The sequence below is a fragment of the Oryx dammah genome, unplaced genomic scaffold, assembly GCF_014754425.2.
Source record: "Oryx dammah isolate SB20612 unplaced genomic scaffold, SCBI_Odam_1.1 HiC_scaffold_15, whole genome shotgun sequence".
In the NCBI taxonomy this organism is placed as follows: Eukaryota; Metazoa; Chordata; class Mammalia; order Artiodactyla; family Bovidae; genus Oryx; species Oryx dammah.
Window position 1 is genome coordinate 6,724,993 of NW_024070199.1, and position 25,672 is coordinate 6,750,664.

General features: G+C 40.9%; 1 protein-coding gene across 1 annotated transcript in view; it reads left to right on the plus strand.

Annotated features, from left to right (window-relative positions):
* The window catches only part of CTSC (cathepsin C), a 44,659-nt gene extending 19,729 nt beyond the window's left edge, over positions 1–24,930 (plus strand). Inside the window, exons 3-7 of the mRNA XM_040256524.1 lie at positions 1,815–1,981; positions 6,906–7,061; positions 12,400–12,515; positions 18,554–18,685; positions 20,653–24,930. Coding sequence (XP_040112458.1) covers positions 1,815–1,981; positions 6,906–7,061; positions 12,400–12,515; positions 18,554–18,685; positions 20,653–21,155 — 1,074 coding nt within the window. The 3' untranslated portion in view covers positions 21,156–24,930. The remainder of the gene's footprint in view (positions 1–1,814; positions 1,982–6,905; positions 7,062–12,399; positions 12,516–18,553; positions 18,686–20,652) is intronic.
* Positions 24,931–25,672: the final 742 nt, after the last annotated feature.

The window sequence follows — 25,672 nt, forward strand, 5'->3', positions numbered from 1 at the left end:
TAGCCTGCAGTCACTCACCCAGTGCAGCCTACTGGGTGGTGAATCCCAGGATCCAGACCTAGCTCTTTTGGATTCTAAGACCATGCATTTTTAACTCCATGTTGTTCTTACACAATCACTAAGTCATGTCTGACTTTACAGTCCCACAGACTGTAGCCCACCAGGTCTCTCTGTCCATGGGGTTCTCCAGGCAAGAATACTGGAGTGGGTTGCCATTTTCTTCTTCCCATACCAGGGATCAAACCCATGTCTCCTGCATTAGCAGACAGATTCCTTACTACTGAGCCACCAAGGAAGCCCTTTTAACTCTACGCCTAAAATTCAGAGACTCGGATGCAGTAAGGTAGTTTTACCTTTAGGTGTAGTTCAGCTTATACATTCCTTTAAACTTGGGGTTTGCAAACCATGGGTCTGTTTTTGTAAATGAAGTTTAACTGGAACAGACTGTGGTTCATTCCTTTATGTATTTCTGGTCTACCTCTCACACTGCAAAGGCAGGGTGGAGTGATAATGACAGAAGCCTGATAACCTGCAAAAGTTAATATATTTACTGTTTGCCCCTTACTCAGGCCACCTAGCACAGGTGAAGTAGTATCCATTCTGCTAGATTTAAGAGTCCACAAACTACATCCCGTGGGCTGAAACCACCCTACTGTGTGCCTTTGTAAAGAAAAGTGTTGAAACACAGCTGCCTGTGCTCATATGTTTATGTTGCCTTTGACGGCTTTTGTGCTTCTGTTCTATGAAGTCAGTGCCTGAAACTGTCTGTATTCAAGTCCCTTCTTAAAAAAGTTTACCATGCATTTTTTTTTTCTTTCCTCCTCCTATGCTCTCTACTTTCATTCAGGATTATATATCCTTCCTCCATAAGGATATATTAAAATATGAGGGTTTTTTTTAAGGCTCTGGAGCCAAAGTATCTGAGTTCTTGATCTGTCACTTTATACAGTTGACCCTTGAATGACATACGTTTGAACTGCACAGGTCCACTTGTATTCAACTTTTTTAAAAATAAATACATACTACAGTACTACGTGAGCCAGGGTTTGTTGGTTCCTTGAATGCAGCACCTAGGATACAGATGGATGATTGAAAAATTGTATGTGGATTTTTGCTCATGGTGTATCAGTGCCCCTGCTCTGTTCAAGGACCAGCTGTAGTTATTTTTCAGTGTCAACACTGATATAAAATAACAGGCTGTGCTGGTGAAATAAAGTGGAGAGAATATTTAATAATTAGGATATTTTAACTCCCTCATGATTAGAATTTGCTAAGAAGTTAGAAGGTTGACAGAAGAAAAAATTTAAATTCCTTGGAAGTTTTTGTATTTTGCTGGAGTGCCTCTTCTCTGAGTGGACCAGTCTGAGGAAGTGAGCAGGATTGTGTTGTTTCTGACCCTTCACAGCTCGGTTACCATAGGCACTGCTTGCTGTCTGAGGCGAGCCTCTGCTTACTCACTGGTCAGTCTCCTCAGAGGCTTGCCGTGAAGATTAAATGAGGTGACTTTGGTAAAGTGCTTTGGAAAGCAGCTGCTTTAAAAATATTGTTTTCTTTACCTGCCTTTCATTCTCTTGCAGTGTTGGTTGTGTAAATTTTGCTCGGTGGTCAGGGATGCTAATCCTAGAAATGTTTCTTTCTCTTCCTCTTTTAGCATAGTTCTCAGACTGAAACCTCTCAGATTTTGTTTTGCCTGACAGAGGCTGGTCCCTCAGGTGAAATGAAAAAGAGGCGTCGTTACTGTGAATGAGAGACAAGGAAACGGACCTGAGAGAAAACAGGTTCATGGGGCCTTTCCTTCTCTTGCTTGGTTGCAGTATAAAGAAGAGGGTGGCAAGGTAACCAGTTACTGCCATGAGACGATGACTGGCTGGGTCCATGACGTGCTGGGCCGGAACTGGGCCTGTTTCACTGGAAGGAAGACAGGAAATACCTCGGAGAACGTGAATGTGAACACAGCACGCCTTGCGGGTCTCGAGGAAACGTGAGTTGTCATCAATGAAAGATCCATTTAGTTTTGTATGGTGTTTATAAGGATGTTTCTGTACTGATCCTTGGAAAATTTAATTTGATTATATTAACTTTATTTGACTTAGAAACGTAAACCATGTTATGTACCACTTTACTGGAAAAATACGTTGAGTGATTTAACTGAGAGAAGAAAGTATTTTTTCAAAATACTTCTAAAGTTATGGACCAGTGAGGGCTTTAAAGAATCTTTATATAAAGGACCACAGAATTGAGTGACTTATACAGGCAAATGGAAGAACAGATGGGTTCCAGATCAGGAAAGGAATATGTCAAGGCTGTATATTGTCACCCTGCTTATTTAACTTATATGCAGAGTATATCATGCAAAATGCTGGGCTGGATGAAGCACAACCTAAAATCAAGATTGCGGGGAGAAATATCAATAACCTCAGATATGCAAATGACATCACCTTTATGGCAGAAAGCAAAGAACTAAAGAACCTCTTGATGAAAGTGAAAGAGGAGAGTGAAAAAGTTGGCTTAAAACTTAACATTCAGAAAACTAAGATCATGGCATCCAGTCCTATCACTTCATGGCAAATAGATGGGAAACAATGGAAACAGTGACAGACTTTATTTTGGGGTGCTTCAATATCAATGCAGATGGTGACTGCAGCCATGAAATTAAGAGACACTTACTCCTTGGAAGGAAAGTTATGACCAACCTAGATAGCATATTCAAAAGCAGAGACATTACTTTGCCAACAAAGGTCTGTCTAGTCAAGGCTATGGTTTTTCCAGTGGTCACGTATGGATGTGAGAGTTGGACTTGAAGAAAGCTGAGTGCCGAAGAATTGATGCTTTTGAACTGTGGTGTTGGAGAAGATTCTTGAGAGTCCCTTGGACTGCAAGGAGATCCAACCAGTCCATCCTAAAGGAGATCAGTCCTGGGTGTTCATTGGAAGGACTGATGTTGAAGCTGAAACCCCAATACTTTGGGCACCTGATGCAAAGAACTGGCTCACTGGAAAAGACCTTGATGCCGGGAAAGATTGAGGGCAGGAGGAGAAGGGGATGATAGAGGATGAAATGGTTGGATGACATCACTGACTTGATGGAGATGAGTTTGAGTGAACCCCAGGAGTTGGTGATGGGCAGGGAAGCCTGGTGTGCTGCAGTCCATGGGGTCACAAAGAGTCGGACACGACTGAGTGACTGAACTAATTCTAATACAGAAAAATCATTTTATTATTGCTATGTAATAAGATGTTGCAGGCTTCCCAGATGGCCCTAGTGGTAAAGAACCCCCCTGTCAATGTGGGAGACATAAGGGACATGGGTTTGATACCTGGGTCAGGAAGATCCCTTGGAGCATGGAATGGCAACCCACTCCAGTATTCTTTCCTGGAAAATCCCGTGGACAGAGGAGCCTGGTGGACTACAGTCCTTGGGATCACAAAGATTTGGACAAGACTGAAATGACTTAGCACAGCACAATAAGATGTTGCAGAATCCTTGCAGATACATGTTTATTTTGCATTAAATATAGGTGATGCTAATCTAACATAAATCTTACGGCAATAAATAACCGAGTTTCAAGTTCTTAGTATTTATGTAATGTTTTTGCTGAGGCTAACATAACAGATTACACAGACTGGGTTAAGCAACAGAGATTTGTTTTCTCATAGTTCTGGAGGCGGTAAGTCCAAGGTCACAGCGTCAGCAGGTTTGATTTCCTCTGAGGGCTCTGTCCCTGGCTTGCCGATGGCCGCTAACAGTTGTCCCTACACGGTCAGCCTGTCTGTGTTCTGATCTCCATTTCTTATAAGTATGCCAGTCATGTGAGCTTCCCAGGTGGCTCAGTGGTAAAGAATCCACCTGCTAATGCAGGAGATGCAAGAGAGTTGGGTTTGATGCTGGGTCGGGAAAATCCCTCGGAGAAGGAAATGGCAACCTGCTCCAGTCTTCTTGCCTGGGAAATCCCAGGGACGGAGGAGCTTGGCAGCCTTTAGTCCATGGGGTCACAAAGAGTCTGACATGACTGAGCAAACACACACACACATACCAGTCACACTGGAGTAGAGCCCATCCATGTGACCACGTTTAACCTTGATATCCCCTTTAAAGGCCATGTCTCTCAATATAGTTGCATTCTGATATACTGAAGGTTAGGATGTGAACACATGAATTTAGCTTATAACAGACAGTTAGTATTTTTCTTAAGTCAGGTCCAGTGTAAGTCCCTGTGAACCACACAAGAGATTTCAGACTTTATTAGTTGGGAAGGAAAAGATAAATATTATTGGTAGCAGATTTTCTATTTTATTTGTCTGTGAAATCCCCTGGAAGTGTGTATGAGCAGATCACCCAAAGCCAGGCCACACAGGCAGTAAAGGGCTCTGTAGCAGAAAAAGGGGACGTGAGTTCAAAGAGGACAGATTGCTCTTGTCTGGGGAGGCACTCCCCCGAGATTTAGACCAATTCATCCCCTCCATTTTGAACATAGATTTTAAGTTGCTTTGCTTGGCTTGACCCTTGAGTGACACATTTCCTGTGAAGCTGCTCACTGTGTACTATGTACTTTTCTGATATTTCCAGCATTGCCTCATTTAGTGAAGAAGCTACAAGCAGACTGCTCAGAATCTATGTTGCCTCACTTGGAAAATAAACATTCAGGACTAAGTTACCGTCAAGGTCTCTTTCAGCTCTTAATGATCAGATCTCAAGATAGATATTTACAATTTAAAAACGTCTTTCCTTTGGTGTTGGAGAAGACTCTTGAGAGTCCCTTGGACTGCAAGGAGATCCAGCCACTCCATCCTAAAGGAAATTAGTCCTGAATATTCATTGGAAGGATTGATGCTGAAACTGAAACTCCAATACTTTGGACAACTAATGTGAAGAGCTGACTGATTGGTAAAGACCCTGATGCTGGGAAGGATTGAAAGCAGGAGGAGAAGGGGATGGCAGAGGATGAGATGGTTGGATGGCATCACTGACTCGATGGCACTGAGTTTGAATAAACTCTGGGAGTTCGTGATGGACAGGGAGGCCTGGTGTGCTGCAGTCCATGGGGTTGCAAAGAGTCGGACATGACTGAGCAACTGAACTGAACTGAACTGAACCTGTGTCTTAAGAAGAAGCAACTGTAACTGTTTTTTGTTGTTTGCTAGTTTGTCAGAAATAGAATACAGAGAGTTTTATGTTTAATAAATGTACCTCTCTGGTTTCACACTTTGAAAAAAGTGGGAAAGTACTTTGATAAAAACATTAAAACATTATCAATGTGGTTGCACATTTTTGTTATTATTGCCAGTGCTTCCAGGTTGTTTGGCTATATCTCAATACTTTCTCTGTGAACATCTGAATTAAAACAGAAAGAAAAGTTCACAGTATGCCTAAAGTTACTCAGGTTAGGTATATCTTGTTTTGTATAACTGAATGTTAATGGAAGTTATACACTCACTATATGAATAACTTAGAGTAAATATAACTTATCTAATAAGTTACATAATATGTAATAACTTACATAATATAGCATATAAGTATAACTTATTTACTATATGTATAACTTATATGTATGTATAGTGTATGAAGTTATCCATACACTATATGGATAGCGAGTCATACTTAAGTCATAGAACCTTTTTTTAGTAGAAATAACGTGGTGAATTCTGTAATTCCTGGCACCTGGCACAGAGGTGTAATACGTGTTTGAGTTAAATGAATCAACTCCCTCCGTCTTTTGTCTTTGTAAACATGCTCTTTGTATATTAGATTTGTTTACATCTCTGTCCAAGCATTTGGCGTCAGTTAAACCAGTGCCTCTCAGTATTTAATGTTGCTGTGGATCATCTGGGAATCCTGTTAAAATGTCAGTTCTGATTCAGGTGGCCTGGAATGACATTCAGAGTCTGCCTTTCTAGCAAGCTTCCAGGTGCTTCTGCTGATACTGGCTCAAGAGCCAAATCTGAGTGACAAGGATATAAACCTTGTCCATACGGAACAACTTTCATCATGTGGTTATGATACTTGCCTTGCCATATGTACACTGACTGCAGTTTCGCTGTGCTTCACCCACCCCCTTTTTTATTATGGCAAAGTTTAAAAGGTGATGTTTGTGTGCTCAGTTGTGTCCAACTCTTTGTAGCCCCATGAACTGTGTCCCACGAGGCTCTTCTGTCCGTGGAATTTTCCAGGCAAGAATACTAGAGTGGATTGCCATTTCCTCCTCCAGGGGCTTTTCCCCAGCCGGGGACCAGACCTGAGTTTCTTTTGCCTCCCGCATTAGCAGGCAGGTTCTTTCCCACTGTGCCACAGATACACATTGAAGACAATTTCCCTGTCTCCGCCACCTTTTTTTTACGATTGTCAAGTTTAAAAGGTACGTTGTAGAAATTGTATTAATAGAGGTGCGATTCAGTGTTACCACTCAGAGATAACCTTGGTTGCATGTTCTTTATAGTATCAATATAAATGTACACTTTCACAAAAAATTGATTCATGCTATGTCAACTTCTTTGATAGTCTGCTTTTTTGTCTAATATAGTGTGAACATTCTCCCATATCACTAAATAATCTTCCAGACATGTTTACTGAATAAACTGTATAGCAAATGAAGTGCCATTATTTATTTAATCCATTCTTTGCTTTAGAATTCATGTTTATAATCTATTACTAGTATAAAAGTGTTTCACTGAACATCCTTATACAGTTATCTTAGTTCACTTAAATTTTATTTTCACGGGACGCATTGCAGTTCCAGGCTGTGGATATAAATGTACAGATAGAGAGACAGAGAGACTGATATACCCAGTTGCCTTCCTGAAGGATTATATCACTTTACGCTCAGGCCCAGGGTATGAGTGCCTATTTTAATGAGCTCTGTTTACATCAGTAAAGAGTGTATCTGAAGCCATCTTAACTTTGGTTGGCAGGTATTCTAATAGGCTCTACAGATATAACCACGAGTTTGTGAAAGCTGTCAATGCCATTCAGAAGTCTTGGACTGCAGCCCCATATGCGGAATATGAGACTCTTACCCTAAAAGAGATGATCAGGAGGGGTGGTGGCCACAGCCGGAGAATTCCAAGGTAATAAAGCACATCTCTGTATCACGGATAAAGATATGTGTTGACTGATATCTTCCCTTCTAACCAGCCCTGCTTGGGTCGCTCACTATGTTATTGGTTATCCCAGCTTAGATATTTATATTATCTTTTCTCTGACTGTGCCCCTCTCCTATTCATACGTATTCTGATGTTCTCCAGGTCCTGTTTATGGGCTTTGCTTTCTCAGCATCTGCTGCTTCCTTTGCTCTCTTTCCGTTTCTCCACGTTGGCTTGAGGGCTTTGTTGTCTCTCGCCTGTAGGATGGATCAGCTTCCTGTCTTCTGTCCTCTTGATCTCTTTCCCTCCCTGTCCCCACTCTTAGCCATTCTATGAAATACTGCCAGTTACATCTTCCTATATTCAGCTCTGATCAGGTTACTACCTGTTGTCTAAGGAATAAATTCAGCCTGGTAATCAAAACCATCTAAATTTGACTATAACTCTGTTTACCACCTTGACCTGCTTTCAAACAGTATGACAAAAAATTACTGAAAACTTTCATCTATCACCATTCATGAAACTCTCTTTGCTCACATACCCCTGAACCTGCCTATAAAAAGATGCTTACTCCTTGGAAGAAAAGTTATGACCAACCTAGAGAGCATACTGAAAAGCAGAGACATTACTTTGCCAACAAAGGTCCGTCTAGTCAGGGCTATGGTTTGTCCAGTGGTCATGTATGGATGTGAGAGTTGGACTGTGAAGAAAGCTGAGCACTGAAGAATTGATGCTTTTGAACTGTGGTGCTGGAGAAGACTCTTGAGAGTCCCTTGGACTGCAAGGAGATCCAACCAGTCCATTCTGAAGGAGATCAGCCCTGGGTGTTCTTTGGAAGGAATGATGCTGAAGCTGAAACTCCAGTACTTTGTCCACCTCATGCAAAGAGTTGACTCATTGGAAAAGACTCTGATGCTGGGAGGGACTGGGGGCAGGAGGAGAAGGGGACGACAGAGGATGAGATGGCTGGATGGCATCACTGACTCAATGGATGTGAGTCTGAGTGAACTCCGGGAGTTGGTCATGGACAGGGAGGCCTGGCGTGCTGTGATTCATGGGGTCGCAAAGAGTCGGACATGACTGAGCGACTGAACTGAACTGAACTGAACTGACCTGCTTTCAAACAATATGACAAAAAATTACTGAAAACTTTCTTCTACCACCATTCATGAAACTCTCTTTGCCTCACAAACCCCTGAACCTGCCTATAAAAACCATCAAATTTGCCACTGGTAAAAATTTCAAAATTCTTTCTCAGTTTTGATGTTCAGCAAAAAAAAAATAAAATAGTTACATATTTATCAATATACTTTTCCTGCCTTCAGCCAGAAGTGGCATTTCCCATCTTAGTTTACATACCCCATGATATGCTTCTGATGGGAAATTATTTCATTCTTTGAATTTGTATAGTCAGGAGTTTGGTAGATTTCTTTTATTCCCTGAAAACTATAGCTGAGTTTAACATATGTAGTCCCTTAACATTTATTAAATGACCAATGACATTCTTGTAATGCCATACCTTGCTGCAGGAGAAATTGATGTAACTGAAGGGTAGGAAACCAATTGGAAAAGCTAATGGGACTCAATACATTGTGTAGATAGGTTATTTTCTTTTAGTATATCAAAGCATTTTGTAATATTCAGAGAATATAATGATCATTTTCTTAATAGCTATAGAGTCCTTTGGTCAAGTTTTATTGTTTAAACAGACCACTGGTAGGTTAATGGTTAACTAAAATACATTGCTGGCCGAATGCTGGACTGGATGAATCACAAGCTGGAATCGAGATCACTGGGAGAAATATTGACAATTCAGATGCGCAGATGATACCACTCTAATGGCAGAAAGTGAAGAGGAACTAGAGAGCCTCCAGATGAAGGTGAAAGAGGAGAGTGAAAAAGCTGGCTTAAAACTCAACGTTTAAAACGGTCCTACCATTTCATGACAAATAGAAGGGGAACAAGTGGAAGCAGTGACAGAGTTGATTTTCTTGGGCTCCAGAATCACTGAGGATGGTGACTGCAGCCATGAAATTAAAAGATGCTTGCTCCTTGGAAGGAAAGTTATGACAAACCTAGACAGTGAATTGAGAAGCAGAGACATCACTTTGCCAACAGAGGTCCGTCTAGTCAAAGCTGTGGTTTTTCCAGTAGTCATATACACATGTGAGAGTTGGATGATAAAGAAGGCCAAATGCCGAGGAATTGGTGCTTTTGAATCGTGGTGGTAGGGAAGACTCTTGAGAGTCCCTTGGACTGTAAGGAGATCAAGCCAGTCTATCCTAAAGGAAATCAACCCTAAATATTCATTGGAAAGACTGTCGCTGAAACTGAAGCTCCAATACTTTGGCCACCTGATGCAAAGAGCCAACTCATTGGAAAAGACCCTGATGCTTGGAAAGATTGAGGGCAGGAGGAGAAGGGGGTGTCAGAGGATGAGATAGTTAAATACCATCACCTACTCAGTGGACCTCAGATATGCAGATGACACCACCCTTTTGGCAGAAAGTGAAGAGGAACTAAAAAGCCTCTTGATGAAAGTGAAAGAGGAGCATGAAAAACTTGGCTTAAAGCTCAACATTCAGAAAACGAAGATCATGGCATCTGGTCCCATCACTTCATGAGAAAAAGATGGGGAAACAGTGGAAACAGTATCAGACTTTATTTTGGGGGGCTCCAAAATCACTGCAGATGGTGATTGCAGCCATGAAATTAAAAGGTGCTTACTCCTTGGAAGGAAAGTTATGACCAACCTAGATAGCATATTGAAAAGCAGAGACAATAATTACTTTGCCAACTAAGGTCTGTCTAGTCAAGGCTATGGTTTTTCCTGTGGTCATGTATAGATGTGAGAGTTGGACTGTGAAGAAAGCTGAGTGCCAAAGAATTGATGCTTTTAAACTATGGTGTTGGAGAAGACTCTTGAGAGTCCCTTGGACTGCAAGGAGATCCACCCAGTCCATTCTAAAGGAGATCAGTCCTGGGTGTTCTTTGGAAGGACTCATGCTGAAGCTGAAACTCCAATACTTTGTCCACCTCATGCGAAGAGTTGACTCATTGGAAAAGACTCTGATGCTGGGAGGGATTGGGGGCAGGAGGAGAAGGGGATGACAGAGGATGAAATGGCTGGATGGCATCACCAACTCGATGTACATGGGTTTGGGTGAACTCCGGGAGTTGGTGATGGACAGGGAGGCCTGGTGTGCTGTGATTCATGGGGTCGCAAAGAGTCGGACACGACTGAGCGACTGAACTGAACTGAACTCAGTGAACATGAATTTGAGCAAACTCCAGGAGATAGCGCAGGACAGAGGAGCCTGACGTACTGCAGTCCATGGCATCATAAAGAGTAGGACACAACTTGGCAAATGAACAACAATAAAATTCATTGCTAAGTTTTTCTTCTGCAGACTAATGATCATAATCTGGCATTTTTCTACTCTGAGACTGTATGGAGTTTTTTACCTGTCTGACTGATAGCATTCTCTCGTGATTCTACCCCTGTCTCAAAAAAAATTTTTTTGTATAATGTTTCTCATAGCGTATTCTAAGGAGTGACTAGTCTATGAGATGTTCTGGTTAGTCAAAATTCAGAAAGGCAGCATATTGTATCCCTTCTCAGATTTACTAAAGTGAAAGAGCCATCCTGTGTCTGTGTGAGATGGAAAGTTGAGAGCTGTCCAGTAGCAATCCAGAGGAGCCCCCAGAGGAGGTGTGATCAGTGTTGGAACCTTAGGGAGACCAGGGCTATCTGGCCTATCTGAAAGATTTGAGCCTGAGACCCAGCTGCATTGCCATGTTTCTGCAGAACTCCTGTACTTGAATTTTTCTCTTTCCACCCAACCACCTTGGTTTTAGAGAAGAGAGAGATTTATGAAGCCCTGTTTTTAAGGCTAATAAGTCTCCATAGAAGGTTTAAGATGAGATAGAAGTGGGAAATGTTGAAGCCAGACACTGTGGTCTAGCTGCCTGGTTTTCAGTAGCATTTTTGTATATATGTTAGATCTACTGAAAGTGACATAATAGAAACTCAGAGATTCTTAATCTGAATCTCTGAAACTGAACCTGCTCAAATTGTAGGAAAACGTACCATTTATGGACATCTCTCTGAGTGAGTCCAGAGCTTTCTCCAAATTCTTAAGAATCTGGACCCAAATGATGAAGAGCCAATAATGTATAATGTGCCTATGATGTTTGTAATTCTCACTTCTCTGCCACCCAGCTTCCTCTTTCACTCACTTCATTTTCATACCGTTGAACTTCATTTATCACGCTGCTTTTATTCTATCTGTGTGCATTGATGGATAAACACTCTGCCTATAGGATGTAGGAAGAAGGAAGTTGACACTTCAATTGAGTGTTTTGTTCACATTTAAGATAGTTACTTAAATGTATCAGCAGCATATTTAGTCTTAAAGACATGGATGTTGATGGTCTTGGGAATCACCATAATAGCTTAATAGCTTATTAAAGACATCCAAGACTAGGTAATGTTTTAAGCACATTAATCATTATTGCATTGAATTATCATAACAGTGCTTAGAGGTAGGTATGACTGTGCACACCATAATAGGAGGTGACATAGTTTTATGATGTTAAGTTCTTAGACAAGTGTCCTACAGCTAGGAAGTGTGAAGCCACTGGAGGTGTCTTTATGTCTTTCTTTTATCTGTTTATTGACCTAGTTTGCCTTCTTCTACTTACATCCTATATTTCTCTGCCTTTCACTTCTTTTGTGACTACCATCACCACCCTCCGTAGAGTCAAACATCAGTAATTGCTCTGTTTTCTCTAAAACCTTTGTAGGTCATCTTCAATTTCCCATATCTACTTTTTTGGGTCAAAATATATGAAAAGAGAATGCTGTTATTTAGGCATACTAAAACTAGCAATGGGAATATATAAAACCAATATTGTTTCATAGGGGAAAATTACTAGATCCTGAAAAATAGATGGGTAATTTTGAGACTTCTCCAGTAGCCAGTGGCTGAGACACTGTGATCCCCATGCAGGAGGCCTGGGTTCAATCCCTAGTCAAGGAACTAGACCCTACATGCTGCAACTAAAGATCCCACATGCCACAACTGAGACCAGTCATAGCCAAATAAATAAATTGAAAAAAAAAAGGGCAGTCTATCTAACTTAGTTATATAATTGACACATTGTATAATAGACACATTTTTGTATGATAGACACATTGAAACTTTGGATCTGAATCTATATCCTAGCCAGCCAGGTGGTTGAAATTATGGGATTAAAGGTTAGGAGATCATCCTCAAAGGAAAGACTGTGTATTGATGTCAAGTGTCTATTTCCATCCTAGGCCCAAACCTGCACCAATAACTGCTGAAATACAGAAAAAGATTTTGCATTTGCCAAAATCCTGGGATTGGAGAAATGTTCATGGTATCAATTTTGTTACTCCTGTTCGAAACCAAGGTAAAAAAATGTCTGATTTTTTTCTTTTGTATTAAATCATTCTGAAATATTTATTGAACATTTACTATGTACCAGGCTCTCACATTCTGGGGATACAGAGATGAAACTGGTATGATCTACTTTAGTAAAGAAATAGAAAATCTATAGCTAATGAATACTCACTTCTTTTTGTATCCTTGACAGACACTGGTAATACGTGATCTCTCCAGCTGAGCTCAGCATTTCTTCAGTGTCCTCCTCAGTGTGTGTTTCAGATAGCTAGTGAAATTCATTAGAGCAGTATATAAGCCAAACTCATTTGTGCTCCAAGTTACGGAGACTTTTATTGCAACAAAGAATTGCAGCTAAAATTAGTCTTTCTTGTCTTCCTTCTGCAGGTGGTTTGTTGGAATCTTTCATTTTTTTAAGTGAAATATAGTTGACTTAGAATGTTGTATTAGTTTCAGGTGTACAGCAAAGTGATTCAGCTTATATATACTTTTTCAGATTCTTTTCCATTATAGTTTAATGTGAATATGTTATATGAATAAGTGATATCATATGTTATTTGTCTTTCTCTGTGATTCACTTGGGCTTCCCCTGTAGCTCAGCTGGTAAAGAATCCACCTGGAATATAGGAGACCCTGGTTTGATCCTTGGGTTGGGAAGATCCCTCGGAGAAGGGATAGGCTACCTGCTCAGTATTCCTGGGCTTCCCTGGTGGCTCAATCTGTAAAGAACACCTGCAGTGTGGGAGACGTGGGTTCAATCCCTGGTTTGGAAAGATCCCTTAGAGGAGGGCATGGCAGCCCACTTCAGTATGCATGCCTGGAGAATCCCGATGAAAGAGGAGCCTGGAGGGCTGATTTACTTAGTAAGATAATCTCTAGGTTCATCCATGTTGCTACACATTGCATTATTTCATTTTCTTATGGCTGAGCAATACTCCACTGTGTGTGTGTCTGTGTGTGTATGCACACACCATATCTTCTTTATTCTGGAATCCTTCTTTAAGTGTCCACCCACTCTCCCCCCACCCCTCCCCCATCATTAGTCTAATTATAGGAGCCCAGAAAATGAATCCTTAATTTTTTTTTGCTGATGAAGTAGATTTTTTGAATTGTGTAAGGATCTTTCAATTAACTTTACATCAGGATATGACATATAGTGGTAAGTATTAACTCAGCTTCCCGGTGGAATGTTTACCAGCATTATCACTATAATTGCATTTTGTCAGTTGTTTCTGAAAATTAGATACAGTATGAGTTGATTTAATAACGTTGCCTCTAATAGCACTTGAGAGCAAATTATCTTAGCCTAAATTTTAGCCAACAATAATTGGAGAATCATGTATACAATGCTCAGGTTTATTACTTCTAAGCTCATTTTGAAGACAGTTGTATGCAGGACTGATTTGTTACTATAAAGTGGGTGTAGTATTTGCTGTCTGGAAACATTCTGATTGGTGTCTCCTGAAAGGATTATACATTAATAACACCCAAAGATAAGCTTTCCTTCCCCTTTCCTAAAAATTCAGTGATCAGCCTCTCCCGGTTCTTAGTATTCACCACCACCCCTTCAGTTCATTCCCACTGCATCCTTGGAGAGTGTTCTGAATGTATGGGGCTTTGGGCAAGTCCTGCAGCGGCAGGGTTCCTGTCCTTTATCTGACACTGGAGGTCTCATCTCTTCGTCTTTCCTTTGTGCCAGTTATTCTTGGGCTCTTTGGCTCCAGAGAAAGTGTGGGTCCTTCTTTGAAAGGGGGCAGCTTCTTTGAAAATGAGGGATTGGAAATGAGAGAAAGTTAAAGGTAATTGAGAAATGAATGGAAAGTCAGTTAAAAAGATTTGATGATTAAGGTTTATTCTGTCATCGAATAGGTTTCCTGAAGTAGATACCACACACTGACTGTTGCGGGCTTAGCACATGGTTTTTCCCACTGCGTTGTTTTTATAGGGTATCTAACATGTCAGGAATTTTTGTTTAAAGGCTGAGGATATGAAGACTAATACAATACAGTCCTTTGTAGAGACTACAGTTTAGCAAGACTTAAAAACAAAACATTAAGATACAATATAACTGCTGTAAGTAGGGCATTTAAAAACTTCATTAAGAGAAAGTTGGAGGAAAAATTTCATTCAGCTCACTTCCCAAAAAGGTTTGATTGACTAGTGCTGAGATAATAATTCGAAGGAAATCAGACTTTCTAACCACAGATTTTTGACAGTGTCTCTCTTGTAGCTCAGTAAAAGCTGTTGTTGTCTGTAATATTCCATATTCTTTGCGTGTTATGAATATGGTTTGTATAGACATGGGCAGTTTAAAAACAGAGGGCTTTGAGTGATTCATTGCTTTTAAATTGATCCCTCATCTGTGGTATCTTCTCAGATATCTGAGAAAACAATGTACTCAGTGGTTCCTCTTCTGACTTCTTTGTGGTGTTCTGTACTTTAGGTTATGAAAAAAATTATTTTCTCTTCCTACTAACTGGGCTACTTGGAAGTTTCCACTAACTTAAATATACCAGTGTCCTATAGAATTCAAAATTACCCACAGTTCAGGGAATTTACAACTTTTCTCTATTCAGACAGCAAATTAAGAGTAATGAAAAAACAAAAACAAAAAAAAGTCCTGGGTAGGGGGATAAACTTTTACCCTAAATTTGTTAGGGTGAGTTTAAGCACCAGCCTTATAACTAAGGTTTACTTTGCATGTGAGAGGGAAGAGAGCTAGGAAATTGGAAGAGACAGACTTTCCTTGTTCATCTCCCAGTTGTGCTGTCTTTATTCTTGTGTCTTCAAGAGAGAAGGGGAGTATCTTTCAGGTTACATTAATTAGGAAATGCAGAATGATTTCCTAACTTCAAAATTCTAGTTCATTTTTAGTCTTGTTCTAACTATTGTTTATACTAAAGCTGGAAGGCAGGGGCGTTAAACTGTTCCACCCTATTCCTTTTACACCCAAGATGACAAGAAATGTCAGAAAGGTCAAGTTAACTGCCCAGTCACATAGCTGACTGATGGGGTGAGCGGGAAGGGCAAAAAAGAATCCTGGCTCCTTACTACCCGTTCAGTGTGTTCACCACTGTTAGAAGGTGAAGGCTGAGCGTTAACATGCAGTTAAGCCATGTGGCAATCACATTATCTATTTGAGATTGTGGAAACTTGATTACTGCAGAACTCTGCCTGGGCCAGCTCCCCCTCTTATTCTTTTCTTTTTGTTGTTGTTGTTTAGTTGCTAAGTCTTGTCTGACTCTTTTGCAACCCCATGGACTGTAGCCCACCTGGCTCCTCTGTCCGTGGGATTTCCCAGGCAAGAATACTGGAGTGGGTTGCCATTTCCTTCTCCAGGGGATCATCCCAGCCCAAGAACTGAACTCATCTCCTGCATTGGCGAGCTGATTCTTAACCCGGGATCCACCAGGAAAGCCCTCCTATTCTTTGTTGCCCTGTTACCTTCTTAAGAGAAAACGGTCCTTTTGGAATCTAGACTCTGGCCTTGACTTTTGAAGAGATGTTAATTTCTTCAGCAGCTGACCTTCTGGGAACATCACAGGCTTGAGGAAGATTATTTCCTTCCCTCCTCCTTGTAATTTCTCTGGTAATAGCACATTTTGAGTCCTGGAATGGACATGTGGCCTGTCCCTCACACAATGCGGGATGGCCTGAGAATGAAGGTTTAATACTTAAAACCAACAGAGTTAGTTCTGTGACTGCCATGGGCCAAGACTGCTAAATGGCCAAATTGGGATTGTTTCTAGACCCTCTTGTGATATGACTGATGTCTCATGAAAGGAACATTGGCTTTGCCATTTATTGTCACTCGTCTAGTTCTCTGACTTTCTACCATGTGAAAGAGGAGTCCTAAGGGCAGTATTATTTAGATGACTTCCAAAACAAAATGGACAAGTTAATTTTGGTCTGCCGAGTGATTGGAAGATGGGGAAAGGAAATTTGAGAATTCTTTAAAGTAGATATGGATCTGTAAATGGAAGAAACGGTATTCCTGTGTTAGGAGGCAGCTAGGCGCTGGCATCTGCCGTCCTTTAGTTTGGTAACTGGCCAAGCCATTTCCTCTTTCTGAGTCTCATGTATGCATTGTCAAGTCAGTAGATTGTGTACTAGATGAATTCCAAGGCCCCTTCCAAATGTTTCTCTTCTAATTGTCACAGTTTAGCAAAAGCAGTATGGATAAATCTGAGATGTTTATGGGGAGAATTTTGGGAGCCATCTGAAATGGTAGCAGTTAAAGGGTGACGGGGCACTAATAGACTAAAAGTAAATATTGACTGTTTCCAATGAAATAACTTTCTTTCCTGGCTATAAATATGTGTCTGCTTGTTCATAATCTGACTTCTTTCTACAGAGATGCACTGAGTTCCTTCATTGCATCAAGGTGAAGAAGATAGGTTTCCTGTAAACACTCAAGGAAATTCATAGTTTAGTTTAAGGAAAATAGTGTTAAGTAATTCAAGTAGAGTTTAGAATGTTCCCTGGTGGCTCAGATGGTAAGGAATCTGCCTGCAATGTGGGAGACCTGGGTTCAATCCCTGGGTTGGGAAGCTCCCCTGGAGAAGGGTATGGTTACCCCACTCCAGTATTCATGCCTAGAGAATTCCATGGACAGAGGAGCCTGGCGAGCTACCGTCCACGGGGCCACAAAGAGTCAGACACAACTAAGCCACTAACACTTTGACTTTCTTTCATAGCACGCCGGAGACTGAGCTTAGAATATCCTGGTATTCCTTTGTTCTCAGGGAAGGACATGAATGAACATTTACTTGGAGAAGAGAAAAATGATGCCCCTCATACTTTTAAAATATAATGTTATGAATATTTTTCTGAGGAAGGCAGTCACTAAATTACTAAATTCACATTTATTAAAGAGAACAAAGGCAGCATTCTCTTTATGTAGAATGAGTTTTGTTAGTTTTTGGGGTTTTTTTAAGTTATTAGTAAATTGAATAATATATCAACTTCATTTAATTTCCAGTGTCTTGGGTGCAGCAGATCTTGGATGCAGGATACCTGGGTTCAATCCCTGGGTCGACTGAGTGACTAGCTTTCACTTTTGGGGGGTTTGGTACAAGTATATCTCCAGGTAGAATTTACATCAATGGCAGAGGTAAAAGAGGCTATGTTATAATAAAGATATTAAAATTATGTTCATTTCCCTCTGGAATTGTAATAAGTGGAAATCTAGTTTTATTACATGCCATATTTTATCCTGTGTATAAATTTCTTCTACTCATATTGAAGAACTAGATTAAAAAATATCTTTATATAAATTACCTCATAATACAGTATTTTTTTCTTCTTTTGAAGTAGCAACTGTATTCTTAGCATATGCTTCATAAGTAAATTTATTTTGTCTTTGCCGGAGCATTCAGGTATTAAATTAAGCTGTTTTCTTTTCCCTTCTCCCCTACTTCCATCCAATTACTTTTCAATTTAGTTTCAATTTCACTACCTCCATCTTCTTTAATATCTTGACTTCCTTATTGAATACCTTAAATACCATACTGGTCATTATATAATAATTACTCTTTTTGTTATATTTTCCCTGGTTGAATCCAACTCTCTATAATAATACACCTATACTTGAGCCATTCTTAGAGTTAATTCCACCCAACAAGTTGCTTTAGAAAATACCTCTCTGGAGATATTTAGAAGCTCAGTTCATATGTATTCCTCCCTAATTTTCTTTCAACTTGACTCAGAATGTTGCAGATGTATCAATACATCGTTTCTTCATTATTAAGAATACTGTCAAGTGCTTTGCAGAAGTTAGGAGGTTTTTTTTCCCTCCCAAAGCATTCTCAAGGAAAGTCCCATTTAGTAATGTTTGCCTTTCGGTGAAAAAGCTGAAATCTTAATATTTGCCGGTAAGGTCAATAGCGTCCGTTGGTTGAGTCTCCTTTATTGTGCTAATCCTTAGGAACAAAAGCAGCAACACTCAGTATAGCTATATTAATGTATGCCATCCACTCAGGTTTTCTTTGGCTTTTCTTGAGGGCGTCCAACTCTCTGAGGTTATATGTCTTCCTTTTCCATCACCAGGGTCTTGCGGAAGCTGCTACTCCTTTGCTTCTATGGGGATGATGGAAGCAAGAATCCGCATACTAACCAACAATACTCAGAGCCCAATCTTGAGTCCTCAGGAGGTTGTGTCTTGCAGTCAGTATGCTCAAGGTAAGTGGTGTGTTTCAGGCACTGTTGAGCTGTGTGTAGTTTGCCATTGTTGGCAAAACCATCAGGATGGGGGGTAGAGAGAGCACAGAAAACCTGGGTGCACGTTCTGGCCCCATCACTCACCGCTTAGTGGTTTCCCACGGAACTCGCGGTGGCAGCCAGCACAGTGTCAGTAATCGCTATACTCTGAGTAAAGACGGGCTCTTTGGAGCCTCTTACATACATTACCCAACAGTGGTCAGAACCCTGAGGGAGCAGCTGTTATGCTACATATAGACAAGGGACAGACATGAAGCTGTTCTGTAGGATTTTGAAGACCTCTCAGCTTCTAACGAGTTTCAGTTCCAAATAAGGTCTCACTCTGAAACCTAATTCTTATTGAAAGCGTATGAACACTAGCTTCTCTCTAGAAGGATGTAAAAGTTTTGTATGTAGGCTTTCAGAACAGGGCATATATAAGGTATGTAGAAAGCCAGTGGATTCAGGGAGAAATCGTCTCATTTTGAAGTTTGCTGCTGCCGTCCCCAGATTTGGCTGCTTGGAAGTTCCTCAGTTCACCAGTGCAACTGCTGGTGTATAGTTATTTGTCAGTGAGCCTTTTATTCTTCCTGAGATACTTATTAAACACCCACATTGTGTCTTCTGGGCCCTGAAGACTCTAAAATATCACGAGAGTAACCTCATGAAGCTTACAGTGAAGCGAGGAAAATAGAAATTCAATAAGTATGAGAACAATGAAGGAAAAGTACAGGGTTATGGATGTGTATACGGGCATAGCTTGTTGTATTGCTCTTCTCAGACATGGTGTGTTTTTACAAATTGAAGGTTTGTGGTGAGCTGCGTTGAGCCAGGCTGTCAGCGCCGTTTTCCCAGCAGTGTTTGCTCACTTCATGTCTCTTTGTCACATTTTGGTAATTCTTGAAATACTTCCAACCCTCCCCCCAGCAAAATGATTATGACTCACTGAATGCTCTGGTGATGGTTAGTGGGTTTTGTTTTTTTTGCAATAGAGCATTTTTAAATTATGGTGTGTGTATTGCTTCTTCTGGAAAACATGAACACTTAATAGACTACAGTAAACTGTAAACATAACTTTTATATTCCCTGGGAAAACAAAGCATTTGTGTGACTTTCTTCATTGTGATATTTGCTTTATTGTGGTGGTCTGGAACTGAACCTGCAGTGTCTCTGAGATATACTAGGGCCAGGACTGGAGGAAAGGATATGGGGACCTGATTCAGACTTTTCTGCAGGAGATGGTCAGAGAAGACTTCCTTGAGGAAGTGTCTGCCTATTTAGTAGTGACAATAATTGCAAGCTTTTATTGCTTTTATGTGACTTAATCCTACAAGGAAGGTGCTATTGCTATCTGTATTTTACAGATAAGTAAACAGAGGTACAGAGAAATTAAATTCTTAACACAGTTTTGGGTTTGAATCTATATAGGCTTCAGAGCCTCCCACTTAACCATGAAGCTACCTTCCACTTCAGGGACCAAATGAATGTCAGATAGATGAGAGGATAGTTAGCTAGATGGCTGATGGAAGGTGAATGAAGTGGTATTTAAGCCAAGAGCAACTTCCAGGGGTGACATAAGAATAGTTAGTGGGCTTCCTTGATGGCTCAGTGACAAAGAATCCACCTGCCAATGCAGGGGACACAGGTTCTATCCCTGGTCCGGGAAGATCCCACGTGTCACAGACAGCTGAGACCAGGATCCACAGCTGGGGAGGTCCACAACCAGAGAGGCCACTGCAATAAGCCCGCACGCCACAGCTGGAGAGGAGCCCCGGCTGCCACAGCTGGGAAGGCCTGCACACAGTAACCAAGACCCGTCACAGCCAAATATCGAATAAATCTTTAAAAACACATCAATGGAGTGGAAAAGAAAACGTGCGAAATGGGACAGTTTCTCCTGTAGCCCTTTCTAACAGACGGTGGTAACCCTGTGTGTTCTTCACCCGCAGGCTGTGAAGGTGGCTTCCCTTACCTCATCGCTGGCAAGTATGCCCAGGACTTCGGGCTGGTGGAAGAGGACTGCTTCCCCTACACAGGCATGGATTCGCCGTGCAAACTGAAAGAGGGCTGCTTCCGGTACTATTCTTCCGAGTACCACTACGTGGGCGGTTTCTACGGGGGCTGCAACGAAGCCCTGATGAAGCTTGAGCTGGTCCATCAGGGGCCCATGGCCGTTGCCTTTGAAGTCTACAACGACTTCCTCCACTACAGGGAGGGCGTCTACCAGCACACGGGGCTGCGAGACCCTTTCAACCCCTTCGAGCTGACCAATCACGCTGTGCTGCTGGTGGGCTACGGCACGGACGCGGCCTCGGGACTGGATTACTGGATTGTTAAAAACAGCTGGGGCACCAGCTGGGGTGAGGACGGTTACTTCCGCATCCGCAGAGGCACCGACGAGTGTGCGATTGAAAGCATAGCGCTGGCGGCCACCCCGATTCCTAAATTGTAGGGTGTAACTCGCAGGGTTTCATGCTGACCACCGTCAGCCAGGACGGGAAGATGCCTTATTCACGGACTGGAGACGTGTACAGTATTCCTACTGCAATTTCAAAAGATTATAGCTTCCTGTGAAGATTTGTGCCTTTACAATTAAAAGTGCCCTTGATTTTAATTTTAATATACTTTCCCACTGAAGAGCAGTCTGCTTTTTCCTCAGTACTCTGTTCAATGTGGTTTTTATGGAGGATGGTAAATGATGAAGTAATGGATTTTGCTAATCATTTTGTGATTCAAACACGTGCTGTATTTTTAAAAAAATCGATGTGACCACACAAGCTTATTTTTAAATTGTATAAATCATGAGACAATATGACAATGGTTATTAAATTTTAAAAAAATTTATAAATATTCAAGTAATATGTATTATGGTTATGTATGTGCTTAAGAGAATTTTTACTCTTGACTTCTGTTATATTTGTTTCATGTATGTAAATACTTGAAAAAGAAAACTGATTTCAGGGCATTTCAACTAAAAACAACAAAATTATGAATATTTACAATAGGGGGTATATGCAGTTAAAATCTAGTGAACTGTTCCCTGGTGGCTCAGTGGTAAAAAATCTACATGCAATGCAGGAGACTTAGGAGATGCGGTTTCTAGGCCTGGATCTGGAAGACTCCCCTGGAGGAGGAAATGGCAACTCATTCCCGTATCACTGCCTGGAGAATCCTATGGACAGAGGAGCCTGGCGGGCTACAGTCCATGGGGTTGCAAAGAGTCAGACACAACTTAGTGAATGAGCATGCATGCATGCATGAACCCTGAAAAGTTATCTCCTGGGTATTTGAGGAGCCAGGGATTATAGAGAAAAGAAACTCAAGTTTTGATGAGTCTGGATATTGGTTAAAACGTTTTACAGTGTATCTTGCCCTTGAAGGTATTGGTTAGCCTTCATTGGCTGAGCAGTAATAGCCTAATAAGTGGAATATTACCAGTTTAAATTTGCTCAGGTCTTTGGGATCTCCAAGGGATATTTCAGAGATGTGAAACCTCCACACTGAGTAAACAGATATGATTCAGTAGAAATGATAGATTAGGCAAAATTAAACAAATTAATCAAAGCTCTAAACCATAAATAAGAACCACACGCCTTCTAGAACTGACGGGAATCCTGGAGATCATGCCATTTCACTTTCTATTAATCAGAAAAAGAAACTAAGGCTCACTCAGTGGGCAAGTGACTCATCCAAGGTCAAATGATGAGTCTTGATTAGAACCTGGATTTTCTAAGTCTGGCTGTCCTTGAGTGCCTTAGACACTGAATCTCTGCACTTTCCACCAGAGGGTCCAAATCACCAAGATACCAGGTGAAAACTTGGAGATTTCACATTGACATGTTAAGTTTCAGAGCTTTGTCTTAAGCCTCATGTCCTTCTTGCATTGCAATTCACTACAATGACATTTTTGTTCTTAAACTGAAGCATATTCCAGGAGTTTGCCTTGTGTTTAAAGGGTGGCTCCTGGCACATGGCCACATACCTTTGACCTTTTTACCACATGATGACAAAGAGGCAGACACTCTGAGTGGCAGGTGTAACCAGAGCCCTTATTATCTGGAAGACCTCCAAGGAGGTATATTTTCTTTGTTACTGTTACTGATTGAATATAGTTATAATCCTACTTTATGCCTAGCCTTGTTGCTACATGAATGTGTAAATAGACTTCACAATGAAGCAGGAATTCATTTTTCACTAAAATTCACATTTATCAGCTTAATACCTAAGATTTTCTTTAACCTGTAAACATAAGCCTATCCTTTGGTTTTTATTTGGACGTCAGTCAGCTGACCCATGGGAGAGCATGTCTGAACTTTTGCATAATCTCGTGAGGGCCCTGGCTAAGCTCTGAAGGAAAATTGTTGCCCGTATCATTCATTAAATACTTGAGGAAATATTAAAGGACTAAATACAGCCATGGTCTGGTCTCACAAGCATGGTTAGTTGAGGACGAACAATGGTTTGAAGAGGCCCCAAGTTTTCAGAGATTGCAAGCAGATCTCCCAGACAGCTCCAATTACGCTGCCCTCCAACTTGCATTTTTCGGCTGTGAGACATCTGCTTCTCCTGTGACTCTGCAAGAGAAAGATCACCATTTCACGTGCAGTGGTGGAATTAATTCAAGATGTTGACTGAATGGAACATCATGGTTTCTCAAGCCATGTCATTAAACTATTAAACTACAAAAAGTAGCTAGTTGCATCATCTAAAACTTTTTCATATTGGTGCTAACAGAACATATCATCAGTCTGTTGAGAAAGTGAGCTCTAAGGAAACAAAAAAAAATGAGTTTGGGAATTCTGGTAAGCCTCCCTCAAAACACTCCCAGAAAAGCTCCAGTGGTAATGTGCATTGATGATACTACTGGCCACAAAGAAAACAATAACTTTAGCTGGGCAGTCTAGCACAGACTGGATCCTGACCCTGGTGCTTTAGTGCCTAGAAGGGATTGCTGGCTCTGCCACACGAGCTGTGAAACCTAGGGCAGCTTACTCAGCCTGCCTTGCATCTATTCCCTCATCTGTAAAACGGGGATAATGGGATAAATATCTGTCCCTGTGTGAACGCTTCCTAAACCCTTGCTGTTACAATAAAGGAACCAAATGGGTTTGCACTTTTGAATGACATTAATTGCTTTATTTAAGGTCAGGCCTTACCCCATCCCAGGCAGGTAAATGAGGATAAATTCAGATAATGAAGTTTCCCTGACCTTTCAAACTTATTGACCTCTGATTCCTAACCTGGTCTTAGGAACTGACTAGATTTGGATAGTAAAGGATATTTGTATCTGCTTTTCAGAGCTTCGGGGGCTAAATGCCTTCATGAATGGAAAGCATGTACAATAGAGCTTGGAACGCAGTAAGGATATGTAATTATTAGTTACCGTTCAAGTCATCTTTTCCCCAAATTCAGATTGTAAAATAATCTTTTGCTTTGGGGAGGTAACTGAGATGTCTTTCTGGTAAACAAGCTCAACTCTACTGAGAGGGTAGAGGAGGGGTTTTGGAGATGTTATTTTAAAGGGAGTAAAGAACAAACAGGAACATGGCACAGAGAAACCCACAGAGAAGAATCTTCAAAAACTTTGTGAATTAGGGAGACGATTTTGATTTTCTGGAACCGAGGTTTTACATTCCCCACCACATCATTGCCTCGCCTGCTGCCTTTGTGGAAAGAAGTGTGACAGGTGATCAGATTTAGATGGCTACAGCAGAGATGAAAATCAGGCCCCGGCTGAGAGCAAGCACCTTGGAAGCAAGAAAGTCTAAAGGTTAAGCTAAGGTTGTAACAATTCGATTTTTCTAATCGGGATTTTCCTATTAGAATAAGCAACAGATTCACATAAAAATAGACCTGGTAGGCCATCTAGTCCACCTCTGTCATTAACATAAAAATGGATTTAGTGAGCTGGACATGCCTAGCTAATAAAGATAAATTTAGACCCCGGTGTGTGACAAACTTCCTACTGTACCTGTTGCCTCCCAATTAAGAAAAATGGAGAAAGAGATATAAATGTTATGAGACAAGCTGACCTTGTTCTGTAAAATCATTTCTAGGATCCTTTCCAGTTCTCAGAAATCCTATTCTGAACCCTTGGTGGCAAGTTCTCTAAGCTCTAATCCATGCGTGGTGGCTTGGGAGGTTTAATCTTAACAGTTTTCCTCTAAATATACTGATGTTAATATTTATATTTATTAACTGTAATAAAGATTTATTTTTGGACTACAGTTAAGTAGAAACTTCTGACCAAAACAGGCGAGCTTATGACAAATTCTTCAGCTCGACGGCAAGTGCATGGACTTGAATTTGTACGTTGGTCTTGGGTTAGCTAGCGATTGGGTCTTAGTTTCATCAGCTGTAAAATACTGACCTCGTTGAACTGTAGCTCTGATTAAAAGTGGATTTGCCTGAAATCGCCTAGACTGTGAAATAATTGAATCCTCAGCCTGCGTTATGGCTGCTCTGCACAACGTCCTCTTGAAGACAGCAAACCAAAGTTGCAGGAGGTAAAACAGCCCTCGGACAGAACGTGCAACTCACGCCTTCGTTGTTGTCTTCGTTTTCCTTTCAGAAGATCATTTATCAAGATCCCTTTTTCCTACATGAAGAGAAAGCAGAAGTAAGAAATTAAACTTCTCGTTTTCCAGTTTTGAGGATGTGAAGCTGATATGTTTTGATTTTGAACTTTCTAGCCTAAAAGGCAATTTGCTTTTTGAAATTCATTCTATAGGTAGTTAAACCAGGAAAGACTGTGATGAACTCCGAACTCCCCAAGTTGAGGGGAAAAAAAGCAGATGTGTTTCTTCCTCTATTGCAAGAGGTCTAAAGAGATTGAAATCCTAGCAATCAGTTGGAAAGAAATAAGTTGGAGAAATAACCTTCCCCTGAGGAAATGAAGGAAATGCCAGGAAGCTAAGGCTGTGCATTAAAGTAATCATTGAGATGATTTTTTTTTCCTGTAAGGTATTT